The sequence below is a fragment of the Poecile atricapillus genome, chromosome 2, assembly GCF_030490865.1.
Source record: "Poecile atricapillus isolate bPoeAtr1 chromosome 2, bPoeAtr1.hap1, whole genome shotgun sequence".
Lineage (NCBI taxonomy): Eukaryota > Metazoa > Chordata > Aves > Passeriformes > Paridae > Poecile > Poecile atricapillus.
Genome location: NC_081250.1, coordinates 8199697 through 8219605, shown reverse-complemented (window position 1 = coordinate 8219605; position 19909 = coordinate 8199697). Strand labels below are relative to the sequence as shown.

Below are 19909 nucleotides of genomic sequence, written 5' to 3'. Positions count from 1 at the left end.
TCTGAAAAAACTTCCAGAATAATTCCAATAGGTATTCAATTGTGTAATTGATTCATATCACACACGACATGTGAAACTAAAACTCTAACATTCAACTACTTACAGACACACATGAAATTTTTTTAAGAAAGAAAATATGTGAACTATGATGGTTATTTTCTTAAATTATGAGGTCTTTTTCTATTATTCTCTAATGACATTACTTTTTTTTCAATAGAAATACAACTGTATTACCACTTTAACTTTTATTTATGTCAAATTCTAATTGTCCTAAAACCAGTAGAAAGTAATATAACAATTTTCCATTGCTTAAAGCTTTTGAGAGTGGGCTTGTTTTTTTAGCGTGGGGTTTTTTATTTTTTTTTTTTTATTTTTTTTTGGTGCTTAACAGTAGTTAAACTACAAGTTTAGTAGTGGATTATTTTACCATTAATGTTAAACTCCACATTCTGCAAGTATTTGTTGCTAATAACCCCCAAGTGCCCTCTGGTATTTGGTAGAAAAGACCACTCAGAGCTATTTAACTTCAAAAATTAATGAAGAGCAGGTGCAAAAGCCAGGTTTCATAATGGTCTATTTTTGATAAAATAAGCATACTGTAACATAGATGCATAATAAATCTTTATATGCACAGTAGTTACTCCCATTTTTCATGGTTTTGCTATCCGGACAGTTTCAAATTACACCCAACTATTCAGTACACACATAAGCTAAGAGTCCCTGCAAAAAACATTTTAACTATTACTTCACCATTATTAAATCTTACAGGAAACCTCCTTATTCAGTGTTCAGAACACCTATATTCAAGCTAACAGGTTCCAACCTAACAAAGTAAAATTGTAAAGTCATACGATCAGCCACGGCTCCAAGGTTCTACATCTCAGTCCAACACTGGAGCCAACTCTAACACTGAGGGAAAGGACAAAAAATTTAAGTGCCTTCCCAGTAAGATGCCACAAAATTGGTTCACATTCATACAGAAACAGGTACCATGACAGCTACCAAAATGCCCATAAGAATGACCCAGCCCACATCTGTATCTCTTCCCAACTTTAAGGAAAGCTCTGAACTCCATAATTTAATTTATCCTTGTGCAATTTTATTTTGAAAATTTCATAAGGAAAAAAGGCGGTGCATAAGAATACAAGATTTGAGGTCTAGAAGGAAATTATATTGGAAATAGGATTCTGTGTAGATTTCTTAGGAGAACACAATCACAGACTTTTCAGAAATACTTCAAAGGAGAAGAAAAAACCACAATGAACTGCTACTGACAGGTATTTTGTCTTAAATCTTTGATTTTGTGATCTTTACTGTTACTAAAAATGTAACAGTAACTCTTCCTCCCACACACAGTAATTTACTGCACTTCAGACTGACATTTTTATACAATTCTGAATAACTGCAGGTTATACAATTTCCCATTTTACTAACTTCAATTATTCAGTATAGCTAAGGCCTAACCTACACCTTATCAATCATTTTGGAAAAAAAAAAGGCAATGCAAACTTGTGTCTACAATTCATTAGAGTTGTGAATAGCTCATTGAACATGACTTTCACACACTCATGCAATCCCACCTCCTGAAAGAACACGAGATAAGGTTACTTTAATCCTTTCAAATAACTGCACTATTTTGCCCTCCTTTTATCCCTTTAAATATCCTTCCTAGTTAAGAAATTAACATTTTCTCTCATACAATTCTTACACAAATTGTACTTTTACTTTTCTGCATCTCTTGTTAATTACATGATGTTATCTCCAGTAATCTATTCATGAAGCACAGATAACTTTGGTTACCAATAAAAGGGAAAACTTAGCATAAATTGCTTAGCACAAAGTTAATCTTATAAAGCAAGGAATAAAGAGGATCTAACAGCTATTATATGATTTATCAGCTTCTCTAAAAGGGTCACTCCACTTTTTTCATGAGACTAATTAAATACCTTAACAATGTCATTGAAACTTCATGAATCTTTCAATAAAATACACCCTGCCTGTACAACATGTTTTCATTTATTAATCTCACTTAAAATGCAAAGAGCTAGGAAAACCCCATTGACAGTTAAGCAGGGCCACTCAGTTAATTCTTCTTATATGGTTTAAATGCAAAGAATAATGACCACTATAACCTATGACAATTAAAACTATAGCCATCTGTCACAAGATGTTAATCCTCTTACTTCAGCAGCCCCCGGAATTTTTGAAAAGCTCTCCTAAACTGCCTACCTTCTGTGCAAGCAAGTGAGTTTTCATCCTCTTGTGTAGGAAACCCTGCTCATATATCTTGGATATGGTTCAAAAATTTACAAGTAGGAATATGTATCCATATCTTCCACAAAATATGGATCCTCAAGTTTCACAGTATTTTCTTTTAGTTTGCACAGCATACAGAAAGGAATGACTCATGAAATTTTTTTACTATGAAATTAATTTTGATACTTTTAAAATACAGTTTCAATGACTCGGTATTGTTTCTCTGATGTCTATGACAATCACATAAGTCCATTAAGGTAAACTAAAACCTAGCAAGCACCATGGTTTTCTCAAAAGATTTAGGATAAGATCACCTAATATAAAAGACACCTTGAATTCGTGGACAATCATGGACAAAAAAGTTCAGTGCCTATGAAAGTCCAGACAAGAGTTTTAAGTTATCCATATTTGAGTCTTTCCAAAGTTTCTGGAATGTATTTTCTGAGGGGAAAATGTAGAGATAGCCAAGCACTGTTTGAAGTCTGTGGACTGCTCAGATCCTGGCACTATAGGCTGAGTCAAAGAGAACAGGTTAGTATTTTCAACTGAGCTGAAAGTAATTTTTAGTATTAAAATGTACCACACAACTTGGACAAGATCCTCTTTGACACTACATAACTCCAAGAGATAATAAAGAGTGTTGGGAGGGTTAGTCCAGGTCATCTGTAAGAGAAATCACCAATACCCTATTTCACTGTTTAGGGTCTCAAAATAGAACTCAGACAACATGGTAAACCAGTACAAGCAAGGAAAGAAAGGCCCTTGTTATCCCCTGTTATTTAAACCACCTAATGATCAAATAGCTAAAATAAGTAACACAGGCAATACAGAAAGAGATGGGTATTCCCAGCAGGCTGACAATCCCAAACAGTTCAGGAGACTAAAGCTAGAAATTAGAACTACTGTATATTAAAAGTGTCCCTTTTCAGCAAGTTTCAGGGCATCCCCACAATACATTCAGCAGGACCAGATTCATATTGCAAATGGGGACAAAAACACTTCCAACTTCAGTTTGTTTCTAAGAGACGCAGCAAAGCAAACGGGTCCCTTAGCAAGCACTTTTCCACAGGACAAGTGCTTCAGAGTCATTAATGAAACACAGACATAGAAAATGTACTGGTAACTAGATCCCAACTCCAGACTTAAATTCCTAATTTAAAATGCTGAATCTGTGAAAATACTACACTCCTATCCATCTATTTTGTATGGATGAAGGAAAAGTGCCTCCAGCAGAGACAGGCCATAATGAAAACAGTGTGACAAGACAAGCTGTTGCCACTTGCAAAGACTGAAGGAAGAATAAACCCAAACCTCTCAACCCACAAACCTAAGGAATTTCTTTAACACTAAATTCTAGAACTGGAGGATTCAGTTTCATTTAAGTTTGCAATCCTCTGCAGGAGTGGGATGTAGAAGAGTTCACAACAATTTTTGTTTGGTGCCTTCTAAGATTAAGTACAAAACAAACAAACTGGGGAAATTTGTTTGACAAATGACACTGATGTCACTTAGAACAATGAACTCTCCCTTGAAAGATGAGGATTTCATAATCATTTAGTAAAAGACAGTAAAACCCTTCTGCATAGTTTTTGTGCTGAAAGCTAACAGTTTTATGGATATGTAATAAATTAGGAACCCCTCCTGCTGTCGGAACCAATGAGGTAAGATCTTTCCCTTGGACTTTGCAGAAACTACTCCATGGAAATGTTATCAGGGTGTTTACATGTATCTTGGTGGCCTGCAAGTCACTAACAATTAGAAACAACTTGAAGCTACAACTAAACTGGATCATGAAAGTAAAATTCAAGATTTCTACTACATTACACTCCAAGCTCAAAGTTGCAATTACAATTTATTTAAAAACAATCTGAGAACCTCAACATGACCTGGGGACGATGCTTCTCCTTTTAACAAAGTGGTCAGATTGCTACAAGAAAAGTCAAGAAGCAGCCAGCTTTAAAGAAAACAAAAATGAGAATTGCTGCTAAACTGGACTTGGAAAGGGACCTGATTATTTATAAAATAACTCAAATTACAAGATTGATGATTTTTAGTTCTGTTAGGAAATCTCATTTTTGAGGTGTTCTGCATGTTTCTGACCTTACAAACACACTGATGTGAGAACTTTATATACTCAGAGTTCCCAATATGCCTGCAGATACTATTCATGCATTTGGTAAGAAAACCAGAGTATTTTAATCATTTTTCAGTATCCCACCGTCAACCCAAAATTTTGAATTGCCTTGAATTCTGAATTGCCTTATTTTAGTGTAACAGTAGTGAGTTATTGCTTTATAATAAAATGAAGCATTTTCACTTTCACATTCCAAAGAATTAGAAAAACTGAAGACACAGAAGGTGAACAAATACCAGTTAATAGATTTACTCTTTTTCATATTGTGATGCCACAAATGTTCTGAGTTATCTTTTAAAAGGACATTTTCCCATCTCAGTGAAATAGCTTAAGATAACTCTACTATCATCTAACACTCTCTAGTATTATAACAGATAATGTTAGCTCTCTGTTCGGTGTTTAAGCTCTAGATTACTCTTACTGTATTGCACTCAGCAGACTGTATATTTTAATTGGATTTCTTTACAAGTCTTGATTTCTGCAAAGTACCTCTTTAACAGTGCTTAAATAATGGCAAAAACAGCATATGCATAATACTCTACCCCTCTTTGCACTGAAAAATAAGTGTTTTGCTTACAATGGCTTTTTAAAAGCTTCACATTTTGGTCACAGAAAACCCAAAGTACAAGCTACATATCTATAGAAACCAAAACTTTTTCACTGTGAGGGTGCTTTAGCACTTGCACCATCCTTGGAGATATTCAAAAGCCATCCACACGTGGTCCTGGGCAACTGGCTTCAGGTGGCCCTGCTTGAGCAGAGGAATGGACCAGGCGACCTCCAGAGGTCCCTGTAAACCTCAGCCATTCTGTGATTCTGTGTTTAGCAGGCACTGAAGCTGAGATTGAAGAAAATCCACCATCATTTACACAAGGAAAAAAAATCTACAATACTGGTTTTCCTTGGCTGTGCTAAACAGCAATCACCTAACAGAAAGATAAATGACAGTAACTATAAAATATAAACGCACAAGTTTTCTGCTCCATTTTACTGTCTGCAGAGCACGTGCACACTGGAGCCAACATGACAAGTTAAAGGGTTACTGGATTTAGAAACCAGCTATTTCTCTCTTATTTAATAGCTGTTACCATCATGTTTAGCTGCTGCTGCTCCTCCTGCAGATGGGAATTCATTGATATGATTAAATTTGATGGTATGATAATGTATGGTAATCGTGATTAATCAGAAGCCCACTAGCAAATGGAGGATGTTGGGTATTATGTCACCTGCATTTTAAACTGCATTCCCTCTATGGCAGCCTGACAATATTTGACAGCTGGAGCGATCTCATGCTGCATTTGCTTGCTACTACTTATAGATCTGATAAGAGAAAGTGCCCATCATTCCTTCACTATCTTAAGTGTTGTAATTACAGAGCTTTGCAGTCAAGTTGTGAAAATGGTACCTGTTAAAAACCAAAGCCTTTTGCTAGCTGCTGAACAAGCTCTGTCTCACATCTGCAAGGGCTATAATCTGAAAGAAATGTAATTTGATGCAGCAGCCTCATTCAAACATGATTTGCATGAAATGCTGTGTAAAGCAGTATCCAAGAAATGTCAATCAGCACCACCTGATACCATCCATGTATTCTGTTAAATGAAAACAGAATGCTTTCTACACTACCTGTGATCTGCCACTACTACACAGTGATAGAGGGAAAATTTCATTTACTGTTACTCATTATAGTGAAGCCATAGCTAAAGCAAAATAATTGTGAGGAAGTAAGAGAATCATTTTCCCAAGTGGCTTTTTATTTCCATTAACAGTTTGTCTCCTACATACCTACTGCTGCAAACATGTACAGGTTACTACATATCAGTTTAAAATGACGGCCTGTGGTCAGATGCAGGACTATTTATGATTTATCCTTACTATGAGTACTACAGAATATGAGCCCACATTAATAACAATTGCCAAAAAACTCTTACATGTAGCAATTTGTGATTGAATTTGAAACAATGGGAGGAAAAAAATCCTCCCTATTTGCATTTCCCACAAAACACAGCAAACACTTTCGCAAGGAATTTTGTTTTCAAAAGCACTGCAAATTTCTGCCTCTACATCCTGTAAAAACTGGTGCAGCCACAGACCCAGGCCCACTGTAATACCATTAAGCCAACCCATGATGATAAAATGATGGTGGGGTGATTGATGTCAGTCCAGAGATCACCCAGGAAAAAATAAGTAAGCTGTATTCTAATGTGTCTTTTATAATAAGTTTGTATAGCACTAATACATTGCTTTTTTAAAAGAAATCTTTCAAGCAATTGACCATGAAGGACAGCAACTTCTGTTTTGAGCAATGACTGGTCACTTGTTTAAAAACCTCTCACAGGTTAAATAATAAAGAAGTATTTAAAACCAGTGTCTGGAACACAACACTCAAAAGATCAGAAATCAAACTACTGTTTCCAGAAATGGTGGAAAAATGAATCAAAACTGATCAACTGCCTTTCACAGCATCCATTTGAGACACCACCTGATGTGCTGGAGGTCAAGTGGAAGAATGCTGAATGAGAACACAAATAAAGTTTACTGAGGTTTTTGCTGTTTAAGGAAAAAAAAAATGTATTCTTTGAGATAAAGATTATTTTAAAAATAAGTTCTAAGTTCCAAAAACAAATAATGTCACAATCCCCTGGGAATAAAAAAGACATAAAACATAGGCTATTCACAAGGGCCTGAGGATAAGTCACCCTAATAAGGTCCTACAAATACTAAATAAAACATAATTTAGGTTTTACAATTAATCTTCTTCAGACATGAATCCAACAGTTATCTGAAAGACATCCACCTAGTGCACTAGGGTGTCATATCGAAAGAGAAAAGCTTTGTGCATTAAAAAATAGCAGAGCCTTCCTGGCACAAATTGCTCAGGTAGACACCGGTGCCACTTCATCTTGAGCTCGATGCCACTTCAGACTGTTCCCAACTCCAGCTCTCAAACCCAAGTTGACCAAAGCTGGCTGTGGGCTGGGCACCTGCCTGGCTCACACCAAGGTGACAGCTTAAGGACAACAGCTAAATGAGAATTTATGCCAAGTCCCTGAAAGTTTTCTTGGCCAAAGGCATATATCTTCATTAATAGACTCTGCTCTCTCTGCAGCAGCTTCAGAGGAGGATCCAGGTCACAGACAGAGGGGGAATGGTCTCAGATCTGAGGAATCCTTTCCTTCTGCCTTTAGCAGTGGGAGGCAGGCTCTCCCCAGCTTCCTCTTCTCATCAAATGCCCCACACTCCAGCCACAAATCTGTATGCTAGGGATACCTCACAATTTCTGAAGAACACTGACACCTTCCATTCCAAAGTGGGCATGACAAGACTTCTTTCACTTCTGTATGTCCATAAAATACTGCACATGTGTTTCATGCAGTATTACTTCACTGTTCATTAAATTAAGTAAGCAATGTTTGAAACCAAAAGCTTCTATAAATTTTTCTTCAGGCAAACGCTGAAATATTTCAGACATGAAATGTGCTGGTGGACTCAGATAAGCTGTTGGTCCAGATTTTTTCATCCCTTCACTTCAGCTTCACACTCGCTAATGTTCTGGCCTCTGTAATAGTCAGCTAGCAGCACACTTTATATAATATAAAGTGTTTAGAAATACCTCTTCCATTTTCTATTTAATCTCTTCCCTTGTTTTACCCCATCTTTCTTCACAGAACACAGGAACTGAAAGAGAAATTCCCCCAAATAAAAAACACTGGATGAAGGACAGGAATCACAGTGGTTCCTCTTGTGTAATGTAAAACCTTCCAGCTCCTTCCCCAAACTGGGGCATCCACAAGAATTAGTAAATTGGTCAGAAAACACATGAATAGTTCAGAAGACCCACATGAGCAGTCTGTGAATAAAGTCTTCTATGTCCATCCATTAAGTGGACAAGTCCCCAAAGTAAACTGTTGTTTGTGAAATACCAACTGTGACACTGGGACAGGAACTCTAGAAAAGGCCTCTTAACCACTTTAAAGGAAATGCAGATGATAAAGCCAGTCCTTCAGAAGGACCCTGCCAAAGAGGTTATTTAATCTATTATTTAAACTGTTCAAAGAAAACATGCACTTGGCACTTGCACAGGTCCAGGTTAATTCAAACCAAGCTTGAAGACTGGATTACTATGAACTACAGCCACGAGTGCTGTGCAACTCAGACTAACAGAATTTACATCCTTAACTTCCAGATCCCACAAGTTCACCATGATTCCCAGCTGTGACACACTTCAGATCCACCATTTATTCAGTCCTTACTAGTTGCATACAGTTCTCAAACACCATTCACACCAAGTCACCCCAAATGCTTAAAGAGTAACAGATAAGCCAACTTGATTACTTGATTGAAGATTACTGTAAGTATTAAAATAACTCTGTGTAGGCAACAGAGATTAATTCCCTTGCACCTTTTCCAGTACTCCCCCTCTAAACATTCCAGGAGTTAAGTTTTAAGAAAGAAATAACTGAACAATGAGCTCTACCCTGAAATACTAAAATTGAGATTCAAGGTTAAGGGAATTTAATCAACCCCCACTCTAAGCAGGTTCAGTCCTGATCAACACCAGCCTGACATAGCACTACATTATTTCCTATAATTTAGGTCTCACACCATATGTTAACATGCTCATTACAACTTTGTTCAACCCTTCAATTACATCCTTCTGCAGAAGGTTGTAAGAATTAACCATTACATAGTTACAAGTCATTTCATCAGCCCTAAATTAACAACACCTGGTTTCCAATAGATTATGACTGGCAATTGATTAGCTCTGATTGAAGTTCTTCCCATATTTGGAGCACACAGGCTCTCTGCATTGAGAGGTTTCTCTCCTCGATAAAATAGAAACTCAGAGACAATTTTTTTCCTTCAGTTATGGCATTGCCCACTTCTGGTCTCTTCTTGCAAGAATTTAATTACTCTTCATGTTTCCACCTCTGCCACATTCAATCGAAAGAAACCATCCAGTTCAAAGTTCAAGGGAAAAGCAGACCGCAAATATTTAATTCTAACCCCACCATCTTTTAGAAGCAAAGCAATCGGAAAAATCAGTTAACTATTATCCTTTGATTATGCAATCCTAAAAACAAGAGCAAATTCAAGTTATTACATATTCAGTGATTCTTCATACAATGAAGAAAGGGCTGAATGAGCTGTATGTAGTCTGGAGTAAGTCTTTGATCTTTTTCAAATGGCTTGTCAAAATTGTCTAACCATTTCTGTATTGCTTTAAGTCAACATTTATACATAAACAAGTGAATTATAATAGCACAAAGGCATCTGACATGTAGCAGCAAAAAAAGGTAGTTCTGCAAGATAAAATGTTAGTTAGAAAGTAAATTTGTCTTCAGCTCAAGAGCTAACACACTACATTTAATAAAACAAACATGAGATATGTACACAGTGACACTTAATTCCTAATCCTAATATGACTGATAACCTATGCAAAATTTATAAAGTACTTCATAAGGGAAGTCCACTTTATAACTCAGTGAGCCATGGAAAGATGAAGCAACTTTCTCAGGATCATGCAGCATGTTACTGCTGAAGTAGGAAAAAAAACAGTCAGGGAAACCAAACAACAGTGCCAGATCCTCCTAGTTAAGTCAGCCCTCTTCCTCCTCCTCATGAAAATTTAATTATACTGACTTTTCTGGCGCACTGCTTATATATAAATAAAAGGCAGCAAGCAGTCAAGTTTATCCTGCAGGCTAAAGGAGCAAGGGTCTTACCAAAAAACGTTCCTTTTACTTTATTCTCTTTAAAAACTGTTGCATACTGATTAATTAGGTTTGCAATACTTCTCAACTTGCAACCACAAAAGTGAACAGAACTAAAACCTAATTTCACACTCCATTTTAAAAAAAAAATAATTTCCAATTTTTCTACACTGATGTAAACACATTTCAAAGATGCCAATTACACTGCCTTAACAGATATTCCTTATCCTTCAATTTCTTTTCCATCCCAAATTGTATTTATTGGCAAATTAACTTAGTATCAAAGAAAAAACAAATGCAAGACACTTGTTGTCATAAAATATAACAATTAAAACTATTTTAAAAATGTAAATAAGGTCTCCCCATAATACTAGAGGCTGTTGAAGAAAACTATTTCCTCTGAAAACCACAATATTTTTAATTTAAAAAAAGCTCCAAAATATTTTATTGAAGATAAAATGTAACATTAATTTACTTAATTAAGCTGTAAACCCACAGTTTCATTTTTTAAGACTTCACAGAGGAAATGCAGCAATGTAAAGACCATTTCTCTGCAAAATACAGACATCACAATTCCTCAGCTATATGTCCTTTATGAAAAATATTCTGCATTAAAAACAACCAGGTCTGCACTGGGCAATCAAAAATCACAGCAGGTTTCTGAAAGCTGCTTCTTTTCCAGCACATCTCATCTCCACGCCAGTAATTTACTCTATGATATTACACAGATGTTCAGACATCTATTTTCTTCCTTCAACACTGCACACATCAACAAAGAGTATTTTTTTGGTGTTTTATCTATTTGGGAATCATAATATACAAGTTTTTACTTAAAAACTTCAGGTAATATTGTAAACCAGGTCTTTTGCTTATTTTAATATTCTGCTAACCGTTTCAACTAGAAATATAGGCTAACAAAACTGAAACGATGAGAAAAGTTCTAGAAGCATGCACTCTTTCCATTCACAGAGTTAAAAAAAATTATCAAGTGAAATTATCCTAGTGAAGCAGCTAAATGTCTTGTTTGTTTTCAAAATTAGAAACATGAAAGAACGCAAGGTCATGCAATGCCAGTTCTATTTTTTATATACAAAACATGAGGGCACTGAAATACCTTTAGTAATGATCAAAATGATTGCTGCATTTTACAATAAATACATATTACTGCTTTTTAAGCTTAGGGATTATTTCAAATAGCTTTTTATTATATCAAATAAAATAAGGATTCTATTTATACAGAAAGAGTCGAGTAATAAAATGAAGCCCATATTCTTTAAGACAGGATGCATTCATGCCTTTCCCACTGGAGAGACTGGTTCAACAATTTTACAGTTAAACAGAATTAATTCTACTCTCAAAAATCCATTGACCTTAAGCTTTTAACAAACATTTTCAACTGCAGAGTGTATTGTCAATATTTACAAATCCTTAAAATTATATTTCACTAGAACAGCTTTTATTTGCTATATTAATATTTCCTTGCAAATGTATGCTTATCCATATCAGAGAAGAAGAAACAGCTGCTACTCACAGGAAATCTCTGGGGTCCTACAGCAGGTCTTGGCTGGGCAGGAACTGGCAGCAAGGGCACTGAAACAAGAAGCACCTTTTAACACCATTTGTTTTACCTAACAGTTGTTGTAGTTATTTCCAAAAGCAGTTGCAATAAAAAGCCATGATTAAAATCTGCTACTTTTACCATCACATGTCACAGTTCCTACAATTAACTTTGAGCAATCGTTCCCTCCCTTGCAACATGCAACAGGGCAATTAGGATTCTCCTAGTTAATTTACATAATTTAGTTCTGCATTTTCCAGAATTAAATTGCTCCTTGTTGCAGGAAGGCAAACTAGAATAGTTATTCAGCCATAGACATCGCAGACAAAGCTGACAGAGACACTAAAAATAACTTCATGTCTCAAACAGAAGGATACATGATTAATTTGACTTCTCAACTTCACGCCATTCAACATCTCCCAGGCATCTCCCAGTCTCACCACCAAGCTACCACAAGAAGCATGGACATGAGAGACACTAACTGGTATAAATCACTGCTCATGAGGGAAAAATGAGGCAGGCAGCTGCAATTAACAGCACACAAAAACTACTTAGTCTGGCCTTGCCACCACAGTGGTGTGATCACAAAACTGCTGATCTCAGATGAAAGACTGTGATTGCATAGACACACCAAGAAGAATTAGGAAACCTTTTCCTGAAAAAATAACCTCTAAAACTAGTACTTCAGGGAGATTAACATGAATGATTTGTCCTTACAACTGCACTTTGAAATGCTAGTCACAAAAAGCTATTTCCCAAAACATTCCCTTAATGTTATGGCAAAATGCACAAAGTGCTACAGCTGGATCACCTTGGGAACTGAACCTGTATTTGAATCTCAAAAAGTGTAATGACAGCTTTCCCATTTTTCAGAGCGCTTTTTATTTCCTCTCACAGTTGTGTAAGTAGTTAAAAATACAAACATTGCCATGTTAAACAAAAGGCCTAGAGAAGCTAAATAAAGCATTTCATACCATACAATGTATTTGCTCATTTACTAAAAGCTTTTAGTAAGATTCTTCTCCAGTTCGTTTTCAGCACTCCTGAAAGTGATAGGGAAACATTTTCTGGACAGGTTTAAACACTGGCTTTGCAGACAGCTACTGTGTTACACTTCAGAGCAGGAAAGATATTAACAAATGCTGCTAGTCTGAGAGAGAAGTCCAGTGCGTTTCCCAACACAGAAGTTTGCTAAAATGCCTCAAAAATTCTTTTTCCCTTGGTAACCAAGGCACAAGAATTAATGCATTAGTGGGTTTTTTTCAGCTCATGTCCATGTCTGGCTTCTATCCACTTTCGTTAAGTACTTGTGGTTTGCTGGTTCAGAGACTGATGGGGTAAACTAATTGCAGCAGTCTTTCAGCACGGGAGGACTGTGTGCAAGTTTTGTATCACATTACACGAGAAAATGACTGGAATAGTTTCATCCTGGCTTCTAATGAACATCTGTCGGTATCAAACAGCCAAGGCCACACAGAAAAAAATTGACAAGATGCTCCTGACTGACCTAATCCTAAAATAGTTCAGGTATTACGGGTCAGAGAGTCACTGAGAAAAACAGAATAAGGTGGGAAATGTAGAGAAACATGAACTGAACAGAGCATTAGAGTCTATTTCAGTATCCTGCCTCCAGCAGTAGCATATAAGCTCATATATTTATATATTTTAAACAAATTAATTTAATACTCATTAAAGATAATAGTTCAAACTCTGTGCCCTTTCAATCCTTGGACACTTGCTTAGCAGCAAAGAAGCCTTAAGTCCTCATTTTCTTGATGTCAAATATTCCATAGGTGTGAAAAGTATGTTTCAAAAATAATACACAGCATGTTGTAAGACACTATTTTAAGAAGATTAAATTGCTTCTTGCTATAAATTCCAACACTATACTTGAAAAGATGAAGAAGAAACTCCCACGCTGATTATTCAGGAGAGTTCCAATGTGATTTTTCCCAAGACACTAAATAGTTTTCAAAAGGTAAATGGCATACTGAGCTGCCATAAACTGCTCATTAGTTCATGTCAATTTTGGCAGTGCCACACTATCCCTGAAATAGTTACTCACGTATAAACATTTAAGGGGAAAAAAATGCAACACCTATTATCATAGCTTCAATCAGTACTTCATAGTACATCTATGTACAGTTCTCCAGCACTAATAAATTGATCATACTCAAGTTTGGACACACAGTCAGCAAAAATTCCTACCTACAACCCAAAACTAATTTGTGGACTAGGACACAAAGAAAAGATAAAAGTAAGTGACAAGCTAAAAGATATGTGATTTAAATGCCACAGGAGGCACAGCTGAACACCAACTGCACAGTACCTGCAGCAGGTATCCACAGAGGCTCATCTTTTAGGGGTTTCATGGACCAAGTCCTTAATCATTTATGAAGCTTCAAAGACTAGAAACAGTACCAATTCATTTGAAACAAAACTGACTTGAAAGTAACTATTTTTCCAAATCAGGATTCAAGGCTGGGCAGGGAGATGGTGGCTACTGTAAAGAAATTTGCCTTTGAAAACATCAAAGGAATAAGCCAATGATAGGATTCTTCAATGGTGTTTCTACTTCTTTTCAGGCTGAAGTACCTGTCTACTAGAGCTCTTATACATGGTATTTTATTCACATGAAAATTTCTCAACAATTTATGGGAGGTTTGAGTTTATTTTAGAAAATACTGATACAGTCGACGCATTTCAAGACTAGCTCAAACCAAAAAGATGTTTAAAAAGTGTATTTCTATGATCTGCAGTTAGGAAAAGTGTCCCTGGTGCTGACAATTAGAAGTGTGAGAGCTTTATCCTGCCATAAAATTAGAGAGGAAAAAATGCCAGTCTACACTAAAACATGACAGCACACCATTAAAATTACCAGAACCTAAGTGTGCATATCATGCACTTCCAGACATGGCATTTTTAGCTTCCAGGCATCTCATTTTCAACAACAGAATCCTAATAAACTTTGCACCTATCTGACTGCATTTTCCAATGTGTAAAGCCCCTCATATATCTGGAAATATGTTCAGCCAAGAAGGGGCAGGACATCATCAAGAACACGAAGTCAGTCTGATCTTTCATCCTTCCCGTTACCCTGAAAGAAATGATGCTGCAAGTGAAACACATCCTTATGCTGTCAACCACCAGTCTCTGCCTACTGGGGCTTCAAGCAGATGGATTCAAGTAAGACTTTTTTAAGAAGAATTTTAGAACAGCACTCTTTACACCTGAATTTCTATCTACCATTTGACTGCTTTAAAATTCATCTTAATATGCAAATACCATTGAAGGTTTTAGAATTATGCTCATTTATCTACAGAAAGCTCCTGATTTCCAACACATGTTCACGTTTTCCTTATGTTTTAAGTGTTTTTACTTGCACGTAACATAACTGTACTGCTACAGATTGAGATGGCCACTACTCTCAGTCACTGCAGGAGACAGCTCTCTAACCAAGATTAAATTTCTACAGCGACTTAAAAGGTTGTATTTAATAGTATGCTGCACACCTATTAGCGGAAAAATTCAGTAGTCTTGCCAAGGACTCTTTCAGTAAAATGAATGGCACAAAGGGATTTCATATGAAGCAGCTGCCATCAATACACAGAGCAAAGAATGTCCTTGCTGAATGCAGGTTTTAACACCATTCAACAATCGATCACTCATTCTCCAGGGCTGCTCAGTCTAAGAGAATGCCTGGACTTTTACAAGTCAAGAAATGAATGTATATGATGCATATAATGTCAGCAGATGCAAGATCTAAAAAAACCCAAGAACCACCCTCCCCCTTACAAATCCAATACTGAATGTCTCCTAATCTGCAGGAGGTACACAACCTTCTGGAAATGAGGATGTGTATTAAGACTGAAAAAGAGACTATGAAGAAGATCAAGCAAGAGACCTGCAACAGCTACATTGCCTCAGACATAGAAGAGCCTGAAGCTGCCCCAGTAATGTGAAAAAAACCTCCTCAGACAGAAGAAAATACACTGGGATACTTATGACATTAGGCAAAAGCAAAAACCCTCAAGTAGCCATTCCCAGGATTACGACCACATTTGCTTACCTAGATAGAAATGATCTGGTACTATTTCACAGGGAGAGAGAAAAGGCATCTAGAATAGTCTAAAAGCAATTTTTGCTTCTCATTAAGCAGTAACTTACTTTGGTAGTGCTACAAAAATGCACAGAAGGCACAAATCCAAGAGTAAAGGGTCTTTTGGAGTGCTTCCAAATAATCTGTCCTGATGCATAATTTGGTGGGAAGCACCACAGGGAAAAGCAAAATAAGCTCTCTGACACAGCTACTACAAAGCCATCTGTGAGAAGCAAAACAGACCTCCATATACTGGCAATATTCTACCCTGCCAAACTCCTGCTTTTCGTTGGTCAAGTAAATGATGCAAAGATAGCAATGGCTTGGAGTTCTGCTAATGTGAAGGGGGGATAATACAGAAAACCTAATTGTAAATATGTACAAATATCCATGTATTTCTTTAGTCTGTCTTGTCCTAACATAATCAGAAATCAGAGCTATGCAGGTGTCTCTTTTTTTCACCCTCTTTGGGATTAAACACCTCCTACATAAGCAGTAACATGAACAGCATTGCTGAGAGCTACCCTAAGAAGTGGAGTCCAAATGTCTGTGTTAACTAAGAGAAAAAAAATGTATTTGCATATTTGCAAATCAAAACAACTACAGACGTGATTCTGCGAAAGGAGAATTGAGTGTATGTATCTTGTCAAGTAAGGACAGTAAGCGGTATCTTTAACAGAGCAACTGCACTGCAAGCAGTGCCTGAAGTACCCTCTTACCAACACAGGTGGATGGTCCTGAGAAATTTACAAATTGCAGAACTTTCTTAGTTTTCAAAACCAACATTTATTGTTTTTTGAAAAGCACGTTCTCTTTTCAGTTTCCACTTTTACTGCTCTTCTTAGGCTTTACATTAGAATAGCAAACATGATAAAAACTGAAAAGGCTTTGCTTGTTCAGTTGGCCATAGTCCAACAACATTATGTCTTACTTCAGGCAAAACATTTGTTTCAAGCTTCAAGAAAAAACAGCAGCCTGAAGCACATTTCCATGAAGTGATAAACAAACAAATTGTTCCATCTCTGGCAAAGAATGAGATGAGTCACGCTTGCATGACTGGGAAGGTGTTCAGAAAGCTCACCTTGTACAGGCGTCACTACCGTCCCTTTGAAATGTGGATTTATGTGTATGTTCTTCGGTTGCTGAGGTGTCACTGGAGGGGGAGTCATCATTATTCGTGGTGTTTCTATCTGAGGGGGCATATGTAGCCCTGGAGGAGGAGAAGAATGATGCTGATGCTGTAAAGGAAGCAGAGATTGTAACTGTTGCTGCTGCTGCTGTTGTTGCTGCTGCTGTTGCTGCTGTTGTTGTTGCTGCTGCTGCTGCTGTTGCTGCTGGAACAGACTCATAACAGGTTGCTGGTGTGTTGGAATTAACCTCTGTGAGTGAGTCTAAAGTCAGACAAAAGAACAGAGTCACTAGGCTTTAAAGTTAAAATATCCTGACATAAATGAACACAAAACCAAGACATCTCTGGAAAACAATTAAGGCCAATTATGAAAAGAGAAACTTCTTTTCCCTATAATCAACTGGAACCACCAAAAACCATCAGCACAGGAAAGCAAAGGAGCAATTAAAAACATTCATATGAAGGAGATGACAGCAAAGCAGCACAGGAAATGCAGACACACTCATTCATTTTTAACAGTGAAACTGTCTAGTTTCATATGTCAGGGTTCTGCATATGTCATTGCTACTAACTGCAATAAAATTTATGTGAAGATCAGTAGAAATCTGAGTCCTAGTATCAAAACAAACCACTACCTTTTCTCTCATGTATAGAAGAGACTCTGAGATAACAGACCTAGCACTAACAACAGAAGTCAAAATACAAATTCAGATATCAGTGCAGCGCAAATTCAAATACTCTTCAGATATCAGTGCAGCACACCTATCCATACTGCTTGAAGAAAAAATTCATTTGAAGATACCTTTGAAAGGTATCTTTCCAAATAATAGAAGAAAGTCTTTTGCTGCTCAACTCTCAAAATCAAATGGCCAAAATCAGTGCTAATAATAAAAACCTCTTGTGTCTCTTTTCAGAGACATTCTTCTGCCTCTCAAGCCACTGTTACTAGATCTCAGTCCTAGTCCAGTAACTTCCAAATGGCAGCGCAGGAAGAAACCCAAAGAGGCAACCTTTCAGCAACAAAGGTGTGACAGATTGTTCCTTTCAGCAGCTGTATACATAAAGCAAAGCAGCCACACAGTATGCACAAGAAGACACTGTGATGAGCACAAAAATATTTACATTTAAAATCAAAATAGCTTGCAAGGACTACAGCAAAACAGAAAAAATAAATAAATTCAACCTTCACTGCTTAAAAAGCACAAAATGTACTGCAGGGCTCTCAAGTACTGAGATATCCACTGACTCCTGTCAATGCTCAGCACCTACTTACTGCTGTTGGAAAAAATCACCTTTAACACAGATGACCATGTCCTGCAAAGACATACACAGACTTTGTTCTACAATCTCAGCTTCCAGTATATTTTATGACAGTGAGCAAAATATAAGTGCTGACCTCTTGATCGGTTACTGGATTTGGTTTTGGTTTCTTTAAGGTGTTTTGAGGGAAAAAGTAAAGCGTTTTGTATTTTGATACAAAGCACAGCAGAGAAAAAGAAAGTAGTAACAAAGCTAAATTTCATTTGAAATCCCAAAATAATAACTTATCTAGTAGTGAAGTCATGATTACTGTCCTATTTACCTCCATAGTAACATAGCTTACACGGAAATAGATTTTTTTAAAGACATATCAGCAGAAGTATTACCTTGACAGAACCCAAGTAGTATTTTACAGAATTGTATTTTTTAAACTACATTATTATGAATAATGGGGGACTGAACAAGTTTCCATGTTGCATGTAGACTTCTCAGAGGAATTCAGTTTTTCCTCCATCCTCATGCAAGCCAGCAGGTAAGTCTGACTGTGATTCATCAGTCCAAATGCACTTTTCATTTGGAGGTCTTGAGATTGCTTAAGGTGAAGCCAGTAACAAGACTTAGCACATACTTTACAATCATCAAATCACGCAAAGCCCATACTGTCTAACACTGCTCTGCAAGAGCAGAAGGTCTACACTGGAATATATATTCCACTTTTGCAAAGATTCATGATTTAAAATGTATTTCTCCACAGCTTCCTGAAAGGATGCTCAAAGAATACTAAGGATTAAAAGGTACCATTGTTGATGGCTGGTTTGGCAGCAGTGCAGGCCTGTGATCCTTCATTCTTCCCCTATCATTATTGTCTCTCCTTTGTTCTCCCATTCCATGGCACATAACTGAGCCTCCTCTTCTCCCTCCTCTCCTGGAGCCGTATCGCCCCTGCTTAAGCTGCCTTTCCCTCTCTTCAAATTCACGCAATGCTGCTTGGGCTTCTGCAGAAAGCTCTGTTGAGAGAGAAACGGGGAAAAATATTTTAGCTTTGTGCTGAAAAGGTGGAAAACACAATGACAAATAAAACACTGCCAGAACTACAGAAGAATCTCTGCGACTAACAGAAGATTTGCAGGCACTTTGATCTCCTTTAGGTGGCATGTTAACATTTCATTAAAGACATCTTTAAAAGGAAAAAAACCAGATACTTGTGTCTTTCACACAGGCAAAAAGCAGCAGAAAAATGAAACAAACATGAACAAAAAGGTTTGGTTGTTTTCTTTTTGAAGACAGTATTGAAGTCTGCCTTCTGCTCTAAGAGGAGGCTGTGGCTCCTCTCAAAGTTTTGTTATCTTTAACATCTCACTTATCTGCACGTCAGGCAAGACAATGAATCTGCAGTAAACTTTACAGTAAAGGATCTGTTGATTCTTCCACATAAACAGATTTTATGCACCAGACTCTCCTGCACATTGGCCTGTTCCAAAGAAGGAAATTCTGCTTGCTGAAGTGTTTCTAGGACATAACTACTTAATTTTTGTTTTATTGTATGTGGTTTAAGAGCCAGCTGTACTTCACAAGTGGTAACTCCACTGAAGAGAGAGCACACATTAAAATCTGTGCTCAGCTCAAGTCAAACACCTGACTGCTGATAACACCCACCCAACGCACATCACAGGTAAACACCAGAGAACATGTGGTGCTCAGCAAAGATGACAAATTTGCTTGAAACCTTGAACAATGGTGACAACATTAAGCAAGAAATGAT

General features: G+C 37.0%; 1 protein-coding gene across 5 annotated transcripts in view; it reads right to left on the bottom strand.

The window, feature by feature from the left end:
• RBM33 (RNA binding motif protein 33) overlaps positions 1-19909 on the bottom strand; it is a 101120-nt gene that overhangs the window by 48518 nt on the left and 32693 nt on the right. For 4 of the 5 annotated variants that reach the window (XM_058830248.1, XM_058830249.1, XM_058830252.1 and 1 more), the window contains exons 8-10: positions 18946-19154; positions 16840-17149; positions 11633-11691 (exon numbers count right to left, since the gene is read on the bottom strand). In XM_058830248.1, coding sequence (XP_058686231.1) covers positions 11633-11691; positions 16840-17149; positions 18946-19154 — 578 coding nt within the window. The remainder of the gene's footprint in view (positions 1-11632; positions 11692-16839; positions 17150-18945; positions 19155-19909) is intronic. The other variant, XM_058830250.1, reaches the window with a different exon arrangement.